Consider the following 21,449-nt stretch of genomic DNA (forward strand, 5'->3'; position numbering starts at 1 on the left):
TCTCTGGTGTTCAGTAAGGTTGATTACTCAAGTTCATAACGTGCATAGCTTTATTTGCCCAGCTATTGTTAGTGATGCTTTGATGCTGCCTTCATGCATACATTCAGGGACATGTGTAAGTCTTCACAGGATTGGACCTACCCACAGTATTTGTGAATCAATACTTTTATTTATCACTTTTTCTGGCTCATTCATCAACAAATCTTAATGCCCCCTATATTATTTTTGAAACACAAACTCAGAAGGGACTGTATCTCAACAGGAAAGGTATGTGCATGTTTCTTCTAAAATTAATACATCTATTTCTGGCTTGGCAGCTGACTGCCAAAACCACTGCTGAAGATAATCTGGAGAGGAGCTTACTTACAAGTACTTACTGCAGCCTTTTTCTCACCTGGGAGTCTGATCTACCTCTTTTTTTCTCTAGTCTATTTTCATTTTATCTGTAGTTATCTATCTTCCTTATGTCAGATTTGTTTGAACCTGGCCAGTCTTTTAAAGGATCGAGGTTAAAATTGTATGAAATCTAAGTAGGTAAAGAAAGAAGCGTGCAATGAGTTGTTTCTTTGTTATGCCAAGCTAACACGGCTAAGTAAACATTTAAATATATCTAGGTTGCTGAGACATGATTAGACTAAACAGGAGATGCTGGCTTTGCGTATAGGCACATGCATTTTTACATATTAAATAATTACATATGAAATTAGTCAACTAAATAATATAATTAAAACAGGAAAAAACAAATCTGCGGATAAACAATAAATAATCACACTACGTGATTCTTTGAAAATGGGTATTACCTTCCTGGCCTCTAAAAGCCAGGAATGATTGCATATTCAAGAACATTTAAAATTAGCTTTAAGGAAATTATTCCTATCACTCCAGTAAAATAATCTTTGGCTCAATATTTATCTTTTTAAAAATGTAACTTGCTTAGGACAGTCAGGTTTCAACTTTATTGTGAGATTCAACCCATTTCCAGACATAAATGTAACTTGTCATATTCTCATCTTCAGCTGATATCTGGGGCCACATGACTGCCTTTGATATCACACCTTTAGCCACACTGTAAATAATACGGACTTTTCAGAACCGTGATGTACAGTGAGTGTATGCTCAGCTGATACCACGCGATTGATAGGGTTTTACTGTGGTGTATGGCTCTTCCAACACATTAGGAAGAGACACGGTCTGTCAGTTCTGCCTTTTCTTTCCTCTTTTTTTTTTTTTTTTTTTTTTACAGATGAATTTGTGTTTTTTCCTTTTCGGATGTGGTCTCTGTTACATATTGCCTAATGAATAATTTCTTTGAAGGTATCATGTCCTGTAAAGTGCTTATGCCAACATGGATTTTGGAACTCTGTTCTTTGTGCTCCTCACTCTGGATGTACAGATCACCTGGTGAGTTTTGATCCCTAGATGAGCTGATAAGTCTAAGGGTCAGGTTACTGGTGCACATGCTTGGGATTAGTTATACCACAGACACAAAATGGTGTTATTGTAAGTTCTCCTTATTAGTGGTCAGTATGGAAATTTGTTACGGTACCATCAGAATAAATTATCTTAAATGAAGTGAAACAATAAAGAGTATTTAAAAAATAACTCTTGTTCATACTCTTGCATTTAATCCTCTCAATATTCCCCCCAATGTTTCCCTCATGTTGCCCTCTAGATTATCTTCAGCACTGTTTTTAGCAGTCAACTGCTGATCTAGAAAGAGCTGTATTAATCTTAGAAGAGACACTCTCATACCTTTCCTGTTGAGATACAGTCCCTTCTTGTGGGAATACATCTAGAGAGCAGAACTGCGAGCGCTGCTCAGCTTGTCACAACCAACAAGGATGTGTTAGCCATATCAGGCCAGAGCCTTGGCAAGAGTAAGCAGGATTTTGAAGAAGGAATGTAAGAGTTAAGAAAGTGGTTGGTACAAGGTGTTTGCTATGCAGTTTTGTGGGGAATCACAGGAGGTGCTACAGGTACCTGGTTAACTTAAGGTGAGGAATAGATTAAGCAATGTTACTTAGTTACAAGTAAGCAATATAGCCTAGTTACACGAATATTTTTGGTGTGAAAAAGTATATAAATTTTGATTTGTGTATCAAGGAATGGCTTCATGGCTTCTTGCAAGCAAATCATGAAGAACCCGTCTCTTCATTACAAGCACCATCACCTTCTGAGCTGTTTGTGTTTCAAAAATAAGAAAAGGGCACATCAAGATTTGCTGATGAATGAGCCAGAAAAAGTGATACATAAGAGTATTGATTCACAAATGCTGAGGGTAGGTCCAATCCTGTGAACACTTACACATTTCACTAAATGTATGTATGAATGCAGCATCAAAGCATCACTAACACTAGCTGGGCAGACGAAGTTATGTACATTATGAACTTGCAAGATCAGTCTCTTCAGATTCCACAACCACTAACTGAAAATAGCTGCTGCTTTTCAAGAGATAGACACTTCTCTTCAGCTGCTTTCAACCTGAATGAGTTGAAGGGTAATTTTGGAGAGATTCATGCGCCTCTGTTTAACAACATATAATTGAGCTGGAAATGTCAAAAGGACAGAGGCAAAATGGTAAAAAACACCATAGTGCCTTCTTTGCAAAAAGAAATCAAAGGATCTTCAGTGTTTTGTGTTCTTTTCTTTCTCTTAATACGTAAAAGACAAGTTAATGTCTTTTAGACAAAAGTATCAACAGTTCATGAGGACATGAGGTGTTAAAAATTAATAGCATTACTTGGAATTGGCTGATGCAGTTCCCAAGCCATTCTCCATGATATTTGAAAAGTCGTGGCAGTCAGGGAAGTCCCAGGTGACTGGAAAAGAGGAAATATTTTTCCCATCTTTAAAAAGAGTAGAAAGGAGGACCCTGGGAGTTACTGACCTGACAACCCTAACCTCTGTGCCTGGGAGGATCATGGAATAGATCCTACTGGAAGCTGTGTTAAGGCACATGGAGGACAGGGAGGTGATACAGAACAGCCAGGACAGCTTCACCAAGGGTGAAGTCAGGGCAAGTCCTGCCTGACCAGCCTAGTGACCTTCTAGGATGGAGTGACTAGGTCAGTAGACAAGGGAATGGTTATGAATGTCAACTATTTGCACTTCTATAAAGCCTTTGACACTGTCTCAACATCCTTCTCCCTAGATTGGAGAGAGATGTGTTTGATGAGCAGACCATTATATGGATAAGAAATTGTTTGGATGATCACATCCAGAGGGTAGAGGTCAATGGCTCAGAGTCCCAATGGACATCAGTGACAAATGGTGTCCATCAGGGGTCTGTACTGGGACCAGTGTTATTTGATATCTTCATTAATGATAAAGAGAAAGAGATCGAGTGCACCCTCAGCAAATCTGGCAATGACACCAAATTGAGTGGTGCAGTTGACACACCTGAGGGATAGGATACCATCCACAGGGATCTGGACAAGTGGGCCCATGGGAAGCTCATGCAGTTTAACAAGACCAAGTGCCAGGTGCACCTGGTTTGGGGCAACTCTCAGGACCAACACAGGCTGGGGGATGAACAGAGGGAGACCAGCCTTGGGGAGAGGGACCTGGAGGTGCAGGTGGATGACAGGGTGGACATGACCCAACCATGTGCACTCACAGCCCAGAGGCCAACCATAAAAAGCAGTGTGGCCAGGAGGTCAAGGGAGGTGGTTCTGCCCCTCTGCTCTGGTCTGGTGAGAGCCCACCTGGAGTGCTGCGTCCAGCTCTGAGGCCCCAGCACAAGAACAACGTCAACCTCTTTGAGCAAGTCCATTGGAGGCCAACAGGCCAAACTGATCAGAGGGATGGAACACTTCTTCTCTGAGGAAAGACTGAGATGACTGGGTTTGTTCAGCCTGGAGAAAAGAAGGCTTCTGGGTGACTTAATTGCTGCCTTCCAGTACTTGAAGGGAGCCTAAAAGTGATGGAGAGGGACCTTTTACAAGAGCATGTGGTGACAGGATGTTGGGGGTTGGTTCTTTCCCTTTTCCCTCTGTGGAATTTTCTCCATTGTCATGCTAAGATACCTGTTGACTGGGCCCTGGTGGCCAGGGGGAGGGGAGAGAGAGGGAAACTCCTCGATATCCAAACATCCAGCAGAGGAAGTGGAAGGCTCTGGCTCGGCCCATTTCCCCTGCAGAGATCGGACGAGAAGGACGATCGCCGCCCCAGTCCCATCCTTACCATCCCAGTGTCGGGAGACATCCTCACTGCTGTCAGACCCTGCCCTGCTGCCTTCTCGCTTTAACCTGCCACCATCCAGCACTCTGCTGAGCATCGGGACCCACACCGTGAGCGGAGAGCTCTCTCTCCATCTCTCTCTCTCCCCCTGGGACAGCTCTGCCATCACCCCCAGCCCTCCTGCGGCTCTGCAGGACCTGCCAGCCCCCAGCACCGGGAACTGCAGCTCAGGGAAAAGGTGCCTGCAGCCAGAAAGGGCTGGGACTGAATTACTGCTCTGTTTTGTGGCTAATTTCATAGCTGTTGTTTTTGGTTTTTTTTGGTTGTTTGTCTTGTTAGATATATTAATAAAGAACTGTTATTCCTATCCCCATACCTTTGCCCGAGTAGTCCCTTAATTGCAAAATTATAATAATTTGTAGGGAGGAAGGATCACACTCTTCAATTCAGAGGGAGGCTTCTGCCTTTCTTAGCAAATACCTGGCTTTCAAACCAGGGCACAGGACAAGGGAGAATGGATTTAAATTGAAAGAGAGTAGGGTTAAATGAGATATTAGAAAGAAACTCTTTCCTGTGAGGGTAGTAGGGTGCTGGAACAAAGAACCCCAAGAAGCCGTGGATGCCACATCCCTGGAAGCATACAAGACCTAGATGGGACAGGGCTCTGAGCAATCTGGTCTAGTGAAAGATGTCCTTCCCATGGCAAGGAACTGGAACTAGATGAACTTTAAGTTCTCTTCCAACCCAAAGCATTCTATGACACCCTGACTAAAAACTAACCAAAATGACTGCATGTAAGCACAAGTTCTTCAGTGAATTTTAAAAATAAGTGAAGCAGAGGTTACATGCTGCCTCCGGCATATCCATGCTTTTTTGACAATTCTGGCTCTTCCAGAACTGATTGCAAATTGCCACACAATTCAGATTTGTGTGGTGTCACCATCTTACTGTCTTTTAAGTCCTTCAGCATTCTGGGACCATTTGAGGAACTTTTCCAGGACCATCAGTGACAGAACATACAGGGTTGGATATCTTCCTCTTGGTGGTACTGATGGATAAATTGGATGGAGCATGGATTTTTGATCATCGAAATCCAGGATCTCATTAGCTGAACACCAACATTATGTGATGTCTGAAAAGAAGGGAGTGACTCCATCCCTGACAAGCTGATTGATTCTATGATGGTGGAGGCTGGATTTTAAGCCACACCACAAAACCAGAATCTTGTGGTTTTTTTAGGACAGGCCCACTCATGTAGTCCCTACCACAGTTTTATTACCACCAAAGATATTTTCTGCTGACCCTTGATTTTTGTATGAGTTTGTGGCCTGACCCAAGATCCACCCACATTGAGCATGCCTGCGATCACACACACAGAGCTCTTGGTCTGAGAAATGCTTTGACATGAGGCCACTGATTATGCAAGAAGTTCAGTGTCCAGTAAAAGGAAAGGCTCATTCTTACTTGAGCTGCTACATGCCCTCCTGACAGCTGCTGTGGCAGATTCTACAAGGCTGTTGCAGGCGTTTTAGAGAAACAAGGGCTATTGGGTCTGGATTGAAAACCACAGTAATGGCTGCTGGGCTACCCAGTGGCTTTTCTCAGTCCTGACTGCTGTTGTCTGTCCGTAGTGTGGCAAAATGCAATAGTAAAGGACTGTGAGTGAGAGAAAAAACAAACATCCAGGTCTGTAGAGCAGATGGAGGGAGAAGGAAAAGAAAAATCTTCCAATTCTTTAGTTATCAAATATTTTCAAGAACTTCACAATCTTATATGGGAATGATTAACATTAATCTGGATTCTCAGATTAACAAACAAACTCTCTTGGAACCTTCCCTCTTGATAAGTCTGTTTTGCTTCCTGAATGCTTGTTTGAATCAAATATAAGCCAGTAGAATGAGAGTCCTTGCTTATCAAAACCCTGCTACTACTGAAAGGTTTTTTTAATAGGTATAGATTTAGGCTGTGATCAGTCCTAAAGCAACTGCACAAGGGAAAAGACCATATAAAAACATATATTCTGCACCTTCTGTGTAGTTCTCTGACCTTACTGCCAGCTTTCTGCTCTTCATACCTGTCTTAAGGAAGGACAGGACACAGACAGAGTTCCTTGTTTTTGAAGAGTATTGCAAATATGGTGGGTTTTTTGCATTTTAGGATTTGGGGTTTTTTTGTATTTTCTGGAAGTACAAAAGAGAGGTATAGAAAGCAATGTGCTCCTAAAACTCCTTGTCCTTTATGATGAACTTAAAGAGCTCTGAAGTCCTGTCATAGTCAATTTCTAGAAATTTGATTTTTAAGCAGCAGTAAGGTGTGTGAAGTCTTATAGTTAGTATTCAGTAGCTTTAAGGTTGGATCTATTTTGAGATTTCAGTGATCAATAGGAACTTAATTGATTCAATTTGCAAAGTCATCATTTCTTGCAACTTGATTGATCCAGATTATTTGGATTTTAATGGCTAGGTAGGGTCATATGCCTATGAGGCAGCTAAAATACCTATAGTATGATGAAAAGAGGAAGTTTTGCATTTTTAAATAGACTTGGAGGAAAAAGACTCTAACCAATATTTGCTTGCTGCTTTATCACAGTGGAAAGAAAAAATATGTGCTCAGCTTTTAGTAATTTGTATGAAAGCACAAGGAGTCATTCTCCACACTCTTGTATTGTGTAAGTAGATGAACGACATGTTCTTGAAGTGGCTGTTAGACCATGGTATGGAGGCCTAGAGGACCTGATGCAATCTTTGCCTGATGAAGCTTCCGTCATTATGTCTACAAAAAAAAGCTACCTTTTTTGTTCTCTTTCTTATGTACCTCATGAAATAGAGAAAAATTGCATGTAAAAGGGAAATTCTGAGCTGAAAAAAATTAACAATAAATAAATAAATAAATATTCCAAGTGCTGTTTTTTTAATGCAAATAAATACCTTGTTTTAGTTTTGAATATTTAACACATGAGATTGGAAAAGTAAAACAGTATTAAACAAAATCAAAGAAAAAAGTCTTTGTAAAAATTTTGTTCCCAAGACTCAAACACAATATTCTAAGATTTTCAGAGCTTTTATTTTAAGGCTGTTTTTTTCAAAAAAAGCCTTTATAATACAACTAATTAATTTCTCAAATATGCTGATATTTGAGAACCCTGTATTTTGACAGAACTCAATATGACTCAAGAGAAGGGGCCGGAAAAATAGACATTTCTGTGACTTGATACCATAATTACAGAAAGAACTGAATAAAGAACCCCATGAGCTCTGCAAAAATGCAAGAGAAATAATTTGTGTGGCTGATGCAGCCTCTCTGACACGCTCCTATCACTTACCAGGGCTTTGTTATGGGGCTGCAGATGGAAGCATGGGGGGATACCCTGGCCTTCATGTCCATCTGTACTTTGCTCCATTTGGCCTGGGGGACAACACAGACTCACCTGTGTGGTTCCAGAGCACTCCTGAGGAAGATCCTCTACTCTGCAATATCTGTTGAGAAAACAAGACATCGCCAATGCATGCACCCACTCCGGGTACAGAAACAGTGTTTAGTTTTGCAGATAAAGTTATGCTCCACAGTGCAAATGGATTTTCTCTCTTCCTTTTTCCAAGCATTTAACTATTTTTGTATTGAACTGATGTGAAATTACATGGGCTTGGATAATGTGAATAATGCATGAGATTTAAGACAAACACAAGAAAGGAGCTTATTTTTCATGTCAAACAATTTTTTATTTTTTATGGTACAAATTAAAAGTGACAGATCTGAAGCTGTTAAGAAATACACAAAGTGCAGCTTTACTGACCATACAGATATTGCTCTAGATTAAGTACAGTTTTTGTCAGTTTTTTTTTTTTTTTTCATGTTAAGCAACCTGTGCAGATAAATCAGCTTTGGTTTCAAAGTCAGAGTAGTAAGGAGCTTTTAAATATCCAGTTTGTTTTCTTGGTCACAAGTCCACCGTATCCACTCCTTTATTATTTATTAATATTTTTTAACAACACAATACAGTCCATTTTGTACTGCCATCTTTCCCCCTGCATGCTCCATGCATGGAAAAACAGATCTCTTTGCAGTGCTTCATAAGTGACCCTGGTGACCATTCTGTAGATTATAGCACATAGGACAAAAAATAATAATAATAGTAATAATAATAATAATAATTAATAATAATAATAGTAATAATATCACTTTTTGACAATAAATAAACAAATGTGCCCCACATAGTCTCAAGTTGGAAACAAGCAAACCACATGACAAAAAGCTCATTACAAAATGTTTTCCAAACAGATTTTACAGTCAAACATTGACATGGAAATAAATTTCCTCTCTTATCTTCTTATTTGAATGTTGGTCAATAACTGGGTACAAGTAGAGTGCTGAGGTAAAACACTGATGAACAGTTTTATTTTTGTATTTCTTTTAAATAGTAACAGTTTAGTATTGCGAGATTGTCAGCAACATTTAGCCATATCTATACAATGTGCATATACCTACATACATTGAGCTTTGGTCCAGCATTGAGAAGACGAGCAAAGGCATTTTACATATTTCTTTTTGGTTATAGCTTGAGTTCTTTGATACGCCTCTACTTGTTCCTTCCTAGCTCCTTTTTGCTTCCTTGTTCTCTCTCTTTTTTCTTTTTTCTTTTTTTTTTTTGGCTTTTTTTTTTCTTTTTTTTTTTCAGTAATAATGTAAAGAAATTGGAGCAATTTGAATGCATTTGATTTCTTCAACTGTCCAAAATAGCATTTTAGTGAAAAACATAAAAACACAAAATTAGAAGAGTAAGTGAACCCTTGGTTCATTATTCAAATAATATTTTATATATATATATATATATATATTTAAAAAAAAAAATCAATTATCAACAAAGTGGAAAACCATTAAACCTTCACATATGACCAAAGAGATTTTTGTTTCATTTGCTGGTAGCAATCTATCTTTTAGTCACATGCAAAATTAAAAGGTAATCAAATGTTATCAATACAATGAAATTGTTTACAAATGGGAACCAGAAATGTTGCCAATAACTAAACAAAACAGAACATTTATGGCCCTCACAAAGATGTATGACTCACATATAATTTATCTTCCTAAGAATCTGTTCAGGCACCGTTTATGCCTCATAGCAAAAATTTGTGTATAAAAAAATTAATATGAGAAGCATTACAACACTTTATAAATAATTTACAAAACATAATACAAAATTAGAAAACTGTAAAAAAAATCACTGCACATGAATGATTTTAAGACTGTGGGATGTACATTATTTTTTCTTCCATGCTGGCAATTTATATTTATTTTACATTTTCACTGTCCTAGTTATATCCTTCCGATATGTACTTTGGAACAGAAAAAAGCTTATATAACTGCTGCCAGCATATTTTTAAACATTTAGTATCTTTCATACAGTGTTTAGTTAACTTTTTTTCTTGGGGGATTTTTCTTCATAGAATTTAGAGCAGTCCCTGGGAGAACTGGAATTTTAGTTTTGAGGCAAAGAATGGTTGATGGTTTTGTTCCCAGGCTGTTGATGGTGGTGATGGAGTGGGGGATGGTATGGCCTTAAGGATGACTGAACATGTAATTGTGTATGTGGCATTAATGACTGGGCAATTAGGAGCGTTCTGGAGACACGGGTAGGATTTCAGGAGTGACTGCTTCCAAATATGATTTGTTCATCCTTGTTTTCCCATTGGCTTCTGGATGGTGGTCTGATCATTATATAGATTGAACTGTGGTGACAACTTTAGGGCTGCTTGGTACAGACAACATAGCTATTTCTGAGGATATAGGTATAGAGAGGGTAAAAAGAAAACCCGGGGAGGCAAATGTTGCTGTGAGACTTCCTATTTTACATGCCCAACTTGGATAAAGCATCTGTTATGTCCCTCACAATTTGCCTGTGGTTACTGAGGTGTTTTTCCCCCAGCAGTTATTTATGTATCAACAGTTGAAAAAGGGTCAATAACAATTGTCACTCTCCTCCTCATAAAAGTAGGACTGAATATATCCTTAAATACGCCCTGCTGAAGCTTAAAGTCTAAAATGCATTTGCTGGACATGAGCCCATCCTGGAGCGCTGGATCCTCAGTGTGCTCCAACACTGACCTTTGAGAGCACTCACATTTAGAAGCAGCTTCTGGCCCAGATGATGGTCTCTGAAATATTAAAGCTCCACCAACCATTCAATAAATACCCCACTTTACAAGGCAAATCCCATTAATAAAATACTGAGGGCCAGATTCAAAGTCTAGTGAAATCAGGGAAAGTCTGTTTCTTTCACTAAGTTTTGGATATAGCCTGGAGTTTTTGAAAAGTCTTTAGCAAGAGAGGTGTTATTTGAAGACTCCAGCACTTCAGGAGCTTCCTTCCACATCCTAGGTAGACCACCAAAAATCCAGCACAACCATTCTGAGGTCAAGGAATGCAATCAGGAGTTATACTAGCAGAATTTTACTATCTCTACAGTGAGCTGAACCAATTATCTGATATAATCTTTTGGGAAGTCCTGATCAAGATGCAGCTTCTACCTTAACAGTGGGCTGAATCTCAAAGGCTTGAGCATAACTGAGCAGAAGATGAAGATTGCAGATGACCTTCACAGGTCAGACCACACTCCATCATGAACCTACAACACCTTTCTCTGCCTCTGAGCCTTGGTATGATGTAGGTCCAATGACCACAGTATTTTAGGAGATGCTTTTCCAATCAAAAATGAAGCCACAGAGATAAACTGTCTTTTAAAAAAAAAATCAGTTCATCTGAATCATATTGCAGGTGACCCACCTTATATTATCACAGGACATTCAGTAGTTTTACCTATGTCCTGATTGCTTAGTCTAGCCAGTGGCCACAGCAAACACCTTTCTCCTACACATTCTCCTACTAAAGAAGTCAACAGGGCAAGTATCAATATGACATTTAAAAAGCACCAGAAGGAACAAAGCACTACTGTCGAAATTGTCCATAGTGATGTAATGATCAAAACATCCTCATCACTTCTCAGCCTGTCCACTTGTTTTCATCAGAACCTCAAGAAATTTCTTTGGCAAGCAGGCTTTGGAGAGAAATTGCTTCAAATGGAACCATAATATAGATGCAGTACTGTACCAAGTGTGCAGTTTATATTTATACTACAAAATGAGTTTTGGTAACCTCTCCAGGTTCATGGCCAAAGGACAGAGAAATCTCAAGCTACACATTCGACAAAAAGCACAATGTTCAGTGTGGGCTTGACAGTCCATCAGACATAATCCTACTATTTCTTTGTCCACATTGCATTTCAGCATATAAAAGTGTTCAGATTTCATTTTCTTTTTAAAATTCTTCAAATAGTTCTGGGTTTGGGGGACTTGGGGAAGGGGTGGAGAATGAGCTGGAAGGGAAGAGGCAGCAAATAGACTCAGGGAAAAGAATCAGAAAAATAAATGCAAACCAAGACACCAAGACACACACCCTTAGAAGAGAAATAGCAAACCCCACATATCACAATTAAAAGTAATTATTTTTGGCACCCAAACATTAGGAGATTGCAAAACTGTTGACTAAAAGAAAAGAAAATGAAGTGACTTCTACGGAATGGCTTTGTACACACCTTCAGGGGGTACAAACAAGGATGAGAGAAATTAATCCTGTATTCTTCTTTGAAAAATACAAATGTAAAAATCTGTAACACAATTTTACACTCATAAAAGAGTAGACTAACAATCTAGTTTGCAATGCCATGTTTCTGACTTTGGTTAATAGTTTTCATAGTGAATCAGCACTTGATACCTGAAAGGCTACAATCACTCCTCCAGGTGGCAGGCTTGTATTCTCTTTTAAACAGATAAAAGTTTTTGTTTTTTTTTTCTTTTTTTCGCTTTTTGTTGTTGTTGTTGTTGTTGTTTGTTTTGTTTTTCCTTAAAATGTGTTCATACTTTCATAATATACAGAAAAAAAAATTACGCAGTTATTTGGTTTACTTTAAGTCCATTTAAAAAAACTGGCTTTTTCAGGGTTTTTTAGGAACTAATTCTACTGCACACACTCTTAAGTGTTGTGTATTTTTTGTTTTGTTTTGTTTTGTTTTTTAAATAGGAAAACCCACGGACATTTATAAACTGTTCTGTCCTTCTTGTAGTTTTCTCAGTCTTTTACTTACAAGGGTGATGAATAGGTATTTTCACAGAGTTCAAATGGACACGTTTAGGTTGGTGTGGGTTTTTGTTCTGTATGATTTGGCTTTGTTTTGTTTTGCTTTTAGGAGTTTTCTTCCAGAGAGTCTGTTAAAGGCTCCATAGGAACTGCCGTCGCAGGCTCGTGTTGTTTCAAACGTTTAATTGTGTTCTTCAGTGCTTGCCTCTTATTGCAGAACCAAACTCTAACTACTTCCCGGTCATAGTTCAGTTTCTCTGCAATCTCTGTCATTTCTTGCCCAGAGGGATGCGTGTTCTTCTCAAAGTGGGCATTCAAGATTTCAAGGGCTTGTGGCGTGAATGAGGTACGCCTCTTGCGCTTTTTGGATGGTTCGCTCCCAATAAACTCGGTAAGGTTCTGCATCCCTGCTCGATGGCGGGCCTCAGCCTCAGCCATCCACCGCTCAAGCACCGGCTTTATCTTCTGGGCACTTTTAGGGGTGATGTCCAGCTTTTCAAACCTGGCAGGATACAAAAGGCCAGGGTTCAGTTTGGCTGTCAGACTGCTAGCTATAGTGTTCTCTTGGGCTTCCTGTGGTAGGAAAAAGTGGCTTCTCAGGATGGTGTGTCTGAGGGAAAATTGAGAAAGAAGAGTCTTACACTGATGCTCTGCCAGGGTGGGACTTCCTGCCTGCCTGACTAATTGACTGGCAGAGGTAATTTACAGTAGATTATGAAAACTGTCAGATAGGTATATCTATACATAGATATATATATATATAGATATAGATATAGATATAGCTAGAGATTTAAGCTAACACAAAATGAGCACTACAACAAAATTCTAAGTACACTAAATAATACAAGTCAAGAATCACATTTTCATATTTCTGATGATCTTCAAAATGCTTGAGACTAAGTCTAATTACAGGAAATGATATCAAAGGCATTGTTTTTATCATCTTGTCTTTGTGCTTTTGTTATTCCTCCCATCCCATGTTATCCAAACATCACAGCTTTAATAACAAAAACCAATGGCAAACACTAGCCTCTGAATATCAGGTTTCCTTTCCATTTTTCAGCAATTTTCACTGTTTGTAAGTTAATGCTATATCCCCTTTCTGGGTTGGAAAAAAAATTCCCATAGCCACGGTGGTGTTCAGCTGAAACAGCTGGACACTTTGCAATTATCTTGCTGTCCCCACAACGTGCAAAGACAGACTCATGTTTTCCAGATGAAACCCAGCATAACAGTCTACTAATATGCTGTGGCACCAAGCTGAGTTTATTGTGGGATTTCTGCAAACTGTACCAGAATGATATCATTTCCTGTAAATGAGGTCTTCTATATATCATTTTGCCATCAAATATCTTTTGCCAAACCAGATTTTACAAGTATTATAAAACATCTGGAAAAGCAGCCACACAAAGCTTTAATCCTTTCAAAAACATGCAGAAAAGCAGAGTTCACATTTCAAGTCTTATAAGTACTTGTTTCTTTCATTTACTGAGTTTATAATCTTTTGATACACATTTAAAAAGTCTTAACCCAAGTCCTTTTAGTGCCATCCATTTGTATTTTCCACTTTGCTCTGTCCACTCTGCACGCTGTGGTATTTAATGCTGCAGAAAAGCAACAATTACTGGATGTCACTGCTGTGCTCTCCACCCCAGGTGGTGCTGAAGCACCACCACCACCACCACTAATCACAGAGTGCCCTGGAGACGAGAGGAACTGAATCAATCCCTTTATGCAAAGAAACTCGGTGGCTGGAGCTGGCCATTTTTAGTGTCTCCATTCAGTATGTGGAGGCAGCAAAAAATATTCCAGCAAGAAACAAAGCACTTCTCACAAACAAAGAATAATTTCAAAGAATAATTTCAGAGAATTATACTCCAAAGAATTTTTAACTGGTGACTGACATCTTAATGTGGTATTGACTGCAAGGTGCTATTCCTTGGTGTCCGGTGATATTTCAGGATGAAGGATATATTTTAGAATGTATTGCCTCAAGTTAAAGAGAATGCTGCTATTTGCATGCAGAACATATCAAGGTGGTATATTGCTCATACGGCCTGCACAGGCCACCAGGAGATTCTACTTTTCTATTCGAGTTGGTTGTTCAAACTGCTTGCCTTACTTCCCCTTCCATTAACCTGGAGACCACACTGAAACTCCTTTGTTACAACTGAAAGCAAAAACATTAAATCTACTATTTCTGAGGAGCACGTGCTGCCAGTGAAACAGCTTAACAAAAAATGCACAGTCATAGCATGTAATTACACTCCAAAATGGTGTCCATCTGAGGCTGGCAAAGGAAATTTTAAAAACCCTGTTATCTTGCAAGTATGTGGGACAAGCTCTTTCACCCAGTCTCATGTTCTGAGCAACTTGCCCCTCCAAGGAGCCCTCTGTAAAAGGTCTCACCATACCCAGTGCTTTCTCAAAGTGTGAGGTGGATGGAGGAAATGAGAAGACAGTAAACTGGGCAAAAGTAAAGGAAACCACAATGTGCCACCTTAAACTATAGCATGATAAACAGCAGCTTAAGGGTACAAAAATTTGTCAGTTGCTAAAAACTCCACCCATTTCAGGCATTCTTCACCAACTGACCACAAAGACATAAAAAACAAAAAAAAAACCAACAAAAAAAACCAGAACAAAAACAAACAAACAAACAAACAAAAAACCAAAAAACAAAAAAAACAACCCAAAAAATCAAAATTAATCCTTAGCAATAGGGAGCAATAGCATTCATATCATTGGCATTGTTTGTTAGTGTTGTTACTGCAGGACATGTTTGGTATAACGACATACAAGTCTTGAAACAAATTTCCCAGCAGTAGTATCCTTGTATAGACTGAATAAAGGTTATTTTCTACAGGGAGGTATCTTATAAGAAAAAACAGTAGGGGAGACCATAGAAGTGAGAGGATCCTATGGAGCTTTTTGTATTTAACAACAATCAATGGGTTTTATGGAAAATCATTGAGCAAAATGTGAGCTGCAAGCACACTACCCCATACTGATGTTATTTATAACCTTAGTCTTTAACTGCAGGAAAAGTACACTTCCATTCTATGGGGAATACATTAAAAGTATAAAGAGCAGATAAAAAGACAGAGCATTTCATGGATCACCAAGAACAAAATCCACTTAAATGAGCTTAGAGTTGGTTTCTTGGCTTTCACTGATGGAGAAGGACTATAAGGCATTGCCCAAGAGGAAAAAGCTGTTACCTAAGTGTGTTTGTTACCTCATGCATAAACATGGGATTACTGCAACACACATACATGCATATAAGGTGTTTGCCTCTACTTTAACTCTGTCAAGACTGTATTATTATTTCTTATGATCAGGACAGATTTCTGCTTCTGCTTTGCATACATGGGTTTGTCTAGATATTTTTTTCTGTAAATATTTGGGTGATAAAAGATGAAAAGCTGCTGGTTTGCAAGATAGCAGGAAGGCTATTTTTTTCCCTTCTGTGTTGCCTAGGTAAATCATCATTAACATCCTCTATGTGAAGTGCTAACCACAGTAATACAGGTTTTAACTTAGCAGGGATGCAGCCATGAAATATTTGTTCAGTAACCCTATCTGTAGAAAATGGCACAGTATGAAGAGGGTCAGCTGGTGCTTATCCAGCATCAGCAGGAACTCCAACTCATCTATGGAATTAAGTCTCTATGCCAGGAGCATTGTTTCTCACTTGTTTAGAAAAGGAGGGGGAAAAAAAGAGACCAAAATCACTCTAAAGATACACAATAAGAACAATTTATATGTCAGATAACAACGTTATTGGCTAATTTAAGTATCAGGTTAAATAACGCACTCTAAAGTTATGAGACTCAAACACAAGCATGCTCCTCACAATAAGATGGATCATTATTAAGGACAAAGAGAGGAGAGGAGTTTATGATGTAACTTGTTACCTGCAGATGGCAGACTGGCTATAGGCTGGGCCTTCGGTGGCGCTTAAGGCTTGGCCAACTTGAGTCTGTGTCAGGCCAAGGGACAGGCGCCGGATTTTAAAAGCTTTGGCAAATTCTCGTATTTCTTCCAGATTTACCCCATCCACCTCTCCAGTGGCTGTCTGAGGATCTGTTGAGATATTTTTTTAATCATGTCAGTTTTTTTGCATCACATTTCAGTGGGATAGCCTTACAGCCATTTTCATTGTCAATACTTTCAAGTTCAATTTTTTAAATACAGACCCCTTTCTCTTCTTCCCCAAACAGAAACAGACTTGCCTTGTCAGGTGTGTTCAGATTGCTAAGATGCTGGGCTGCAGTTGTCTGCAGGTGGAAGGTTTTCAGAGATATGCCTTTGCTGAGCTTCTGACAAAGGCCAGCTCACCTCAGAGGGAGGGTGTACCTGGGCTCCTTGCTGACATTTATGCCTTGCAAAGTCTTCTCTGGATTGAGAATCATGTTCCCTGTTTTCCCTTTTTATCACATAGCTCAATGGTTGGTGTTAATATATTTATTTGCAGTCTGTGGGGAGGGCTATATATATATATATATATGTATATATATGTATATATATATATGTGTATATATATATATATATATATATATATATATATATGAGCTGCTTGGATTTTTAACTTGAAATCAAATTTTTGTGCTCTATCTAAAATTAATGCCAAATAAGGAGATTCACAGCTATTTCTTCCTTTTTACACAATACACAACCTAAACTGCCACATGAATGTCCAAAATAACCCAGCAAATGAACAAGCCTAAAAAATTCCACCTTTGAAACCTCCTTAATTTAAAATTTGTCTTTTAAAATATGCCCTTCTGAGAAGCAGCCTTTCAATTTTTTTTTTATTCTGCCTCCCCTCAGGTTGATAATCAAGGAGCAGCAACACTGGTTTTGGATGATAATGCTGCACAGTTTTTGTACTTTTATATTAGCCCCTCAGAAGATAATGCTTATGATGCTGTGAGAATAAATCTGTCCGTCCTCTCTATAGCAGTTTACTGACACAGAAGCCTTTGTCCCTGAAAGGGCACATAATAAAGCATGTCTACCACAGAAAAGCTCCTTTGGAGCTGGATAACTCGGTCAATTTAGGACTTATCAAGGGAAATGGCACAACAGCTGGAGAATGGAACTTTCCCCCTCCTCCCAAGCTACTGATCCCTGACTAAATGAAAGTGTTTGCCAAGTCAGAGACAGCATGGGACTGGGATGGTAGAAGATTTCAAAGTGTTGTGCAATCCTGCATGTAGTGAAGCCATTCTCCCAGTAAGATATCTCTATTGTTCTTCACCTCATTCCTCAGATTCCGAGGTGAAAAGTTTGCAGCACAATAACCCCCTCAATTTCTGTAAATGCAAGCAGTTGTCCAAGGACAGTGCTAGACTACATTACCTTTCTGAACCCTATATGAGAATGGCTCCTGCTATTATGGCTCTAGTGAGGGCTTGTCAGCATTATAGTAGCAATGCTTTTATTTTCAGGGGTTTATAAGCCTGGTGTAAAATTTCCTTGTGATGGGAACATCCTATGAAAAATTCTTTTTGTCCAATAATAGACAGAGGGAAAAGGGTTTTCTGATATATAAATTTACTTTGTTGCTTGAGTGCAAGAAGCAAAAATGGCAATGATATTTTTAAAATTCTTGTATATGCAACCAGGGATCCTGGTTGAACTATGCATACAGATAAACATGCACATAGGCTGAACCTTGTTTCAATGATACTCCACACTGAGAACCATCTCTTCTGTTCTGACTGCTGTACTTGTGGTCACCTGCACACCCATATACTCATTCAGTACAAAGCCAGGGTGCATATTGTTTGCTTTAGGAGTAAGTGCTGTGACAGTGGCCACTGAGGTTTATGAAGTAATTGCTGTTAGAAGCATGAAATCTTCCTGCTTACACCATATAGTCTAGCTAACATGCCAGTTTAGAATTTCAGAGACACAGAATGAAGCTGCAGACTTATCTGCCCTTTAGTCTCTGTACTAAATATCATAAATTATACTGGCCTCAAAAACTCTCCTGAGTACACCTCACCTCTTTCCTTCTGTTACTTTAAGGTCTCTGACTAAGACTTTTAGGAGTGTAACAAAGGACAATTCAGGTGTTCCCAGAGAACTTCCAAAATAGCAAACTATGGCACCTGGCACCTGTAATCCTCCCCAGTTCCTGTTAGGAATAAAAAGGGAAGTGAGAAAACTAATTGTAGAGAAATTATTGTGAAATTTTGCCAAGTTCTGCTGGATCTAGAATGATCTGACATCATGTAAAGACAGTTCCTGCCTGCAGCACTTGGATGAGGGAAATTCTAGGCTGAGCTCTCCTTGAGATGAGAAAACATCTGTGATGCCCTTCAGTAATATGGGAGTGGAATGTAGTATGCAGTGAAATATCTGTTGAGAAAAAGGCTTCATTCTTTCACAGCATCTTTGGCAACAGGAAAGTACTAACAGAGGGACTGAAACACCGAAATGTTTTACTTTGAACTCTAGGGAAAATAGCATTTGTGTGAAATTGGAACAACTTCTACTTTGGGTGTGGTTCAAAGCCCTTTGAAATCCACAGATCTTGTCTTCTGTAACCTCTCTAAAACACAAATAGTATTATGAAGACCACTCTATTGACATCATTGGTCTGTTTTACTCTATTGCATTAAAATGCCATCAGCACAGTCTTAGACTGTATGGTCTAAATATCCACATACATAAAGATATTCAAAGAGATTATGGACTTTGTTTTAACAAGTTCTGAGCTTTCAGAACAGTTGAATGTAAGTGTACTTCATATTTTAGGAAGCTTATTGAAGACAGTAAATAAACTGTTTCTTCTTCAATTAAGTGAATGTCCCAGGGAAGGCCACTCAGTGCCAACAAGAAAATAGAGAACACAAAACCCATTGAGTGTTTGAGATCTACAGCAATGGATTTCAAGACTCCAAGTTTACATTATTGCATGAGAAACAGTGGCTGTCTATGCAACTACTGGGTGCTGGAGAAAGGTCAGAGTGTTTTCTGGGACCATTTCAGAGGTTATGGGAAGAAACAGAACAGACAAGCCTTCATTTTCAACAGAAAGGAAGACAGCTAAAATTCCACCAGCTGTCCTGGTGGATGGTGAAAATAGATGAGCAGTGTGGAATAAATTAAATCCACAGCCTCTCGTGCAGTGAAATCTGTTTTTTCCTACTGAAGGGAATACTTCTCCCACTTTTGAATTCTTCTGACAATCCTGTGTGAGTTTGTTGTTGAGTGAAAATATGTTGTGATTTTAATAGTTAGGGGAAAGAGCTGCTACAGAGAAATCATTGCACCCTGAAGGAGGAACCAAATTTCTGTTGCACAGAGTTCTCCACAGGAGGGATTACAGGGGGATGATTTCCCCAGTCAGACAGGAGGAGAGAAAGCTGGCTGAGGAGGTCCAATGGAAAGTAAATTGGATAAGAAAGGCAGTACAAAACATTGATAATGGAAAATGGAGTGGAGCTCAGGGGAAAAAAAGGAATAATTTGTTTATGGGAGTCATTTTAATTTCATAGTAACAGATGACAGTAAAATGAATTTGCTAGGAAGAAAGGAACTTCATGGAGACACGAGTCTCAGAGCACGAGGGGAAACCAGTGATTTCCACGAAGAGAACATATGGTGGAAAAGTTAAAGAAATAAGCAGAGGGATGCATTTCAGAAGAGGAAAATGAAATGGAAAAGAGGGAGGAATAAAGATGTAGAATTGAATGAAGAGAAAACAAGGAAGACAAAAGAGAATACAAATAGGATTAGACAATACAAAGAAATCATACAGAGGGGACAGGAAGAGTAGAGATGAATTTTGCAGTCCTTGCTTAGACAGAACTTACTTAAAAATACTTTTTTTTTGGGAAATAACTGTTATGTTTTGTCTACAAAATAATAAGCACTTGTTGCTGGTTAGGAATGAAGGGGTGATGATGAAATAAAAGAGAAAAGCTACAAGGAAGACAACATAAAGGAAGAAAAGGACAGGAAATAAAAAAGAAAGAGAAATTAAAAGCGAAAAGGAAACTTTTTTGGAATTAAGAAACATTTTAAAGAAAAAAAAGCAAACACACAGAAAATATTACTAGATGGAAAAAGTAAAAGTAATAGAGTTCTTATGACTTTCTCATTGTACTTCAATAATTTCTCTGATGTGAAGCAATGTCTTGTAAAAGAGCAACTCTGTTTGCAGTCAGTGTGCAGAAACTTGCCCCAGATAATTATTTGCTGAAGTTAGCATGGTCTATGCAATTTGATTAATTGAACAAGTGGCTAAATGTGACCAGTTTTACATGAACATTGCTATATTTAGCAACTATTTCTGGAATATAGCAAATCTCTGCCAAGGTACTCTGCTCCAGGACCTCTGCCAGAATCTGGACTACAGTTTCATAAGGAATTAAGAAAAGGAAACAAAATTCCTACCTCAGGAGGAATAAAGCAATCAAAGATAGGTTTAGAAGGCCACAAGTTGTTTCTTGCTGCCCTCGTGCCTAAAGCCTTCTCTCAGAAGCACTGGCCCATTGCCTGTCTCATCCCATTAAAAGACTTTAAATGGAATTTCAGACACTGGATTTCAGTTTTAGGCCGTTCATAGAAAGCTCTGCAGCCACTACGTGAGCTGGGATGCTAAGAAGGCCACAGGCTTGACAAAGAGATGCTCCTGCCCTTCAGGGATCTGCATCTAGAAACTGATACAACTTCTGTAAAGAAGTGAAACAAGGATGACTTTCTGCCTACACCCTCATCTGCCGACGCGGTTTTGTGAAAATGGCTTTTCAGTCACATGAAACAATTTTCAAACTCGTGAAGGTCCTTTAACACTATTTGTTCAAACAGTATAACTGGTTTACCACTGTGAAGGAAAAGCTATAAAGAATCCTGTCTGATTTTTCATGCTTCATTACACAGGTGGTTTGATCTTTCCTTATTGAACTGACCATATTTTCCTCTTTCTTGTAGCCTCTTTCTACATTACTAGAAGACAGCAGGTAACTCTCTTGTGCCCTTCAACACTGTCCCTAATGTGGCAGCTCAAGCAGGCTTAGGCATGCAGTGTTAGCTCCAGTTTCTGATGGCTACATGCTCTCAGGAGTATGCCAGACAGCCTTTAAGGATATTTGAGATGATTGGTTTGCTTCCATCTGTGTAAG

The 21,449-nt window shown here is 38.9% G+C and overlaps 1 protein-coding gene across 2 annotated transcripts in view; it reads right to left on the minus strand.

Annotated features, from left to right (window-relative positions):
* Positions 1-11,644: 11,644 nt before the first annotated feature.
* Positions 11,645-21,449, minus strand: part of POU6F2 (POU class 6 homeobox 2) — a 307,385-nt gene continuing 297,580 nt past the window's right edge. For both annotated transcript variants that reach the window (XM_062498125.1, XM_062498133.1), the window contains exons 9-10: positions 16,227-16,395; positions 11,645-12,919 (exon numbers count right to left, since the gene is read on the minus strand). In XM_062498125.1, the coding sequence (XP_062354109.1) occupies positions 12,415-12,919; positions 16,227-16,395 (674 nt within the window). In that variant the 3' untranslated portion in view covers positions 11,645-12,414. The remainder of the gene's footprint in view (positions 12,920-16,226; positions 16,396-21,449) is intronic.

The sequence above is a fragment of the Cinclus cinclus genome, chromosome 1 (genome assembly GCF_963662255.1).
Source record: "Cinclus cinclus chromosome 1, bCinCin1.1, whole genome shotgun sequence".
NCBI lineage: Eukaryota > Metazoa > Chordata > Aves > Passeriformes > Cinclidae > Cinclus > Cinclus cinclus.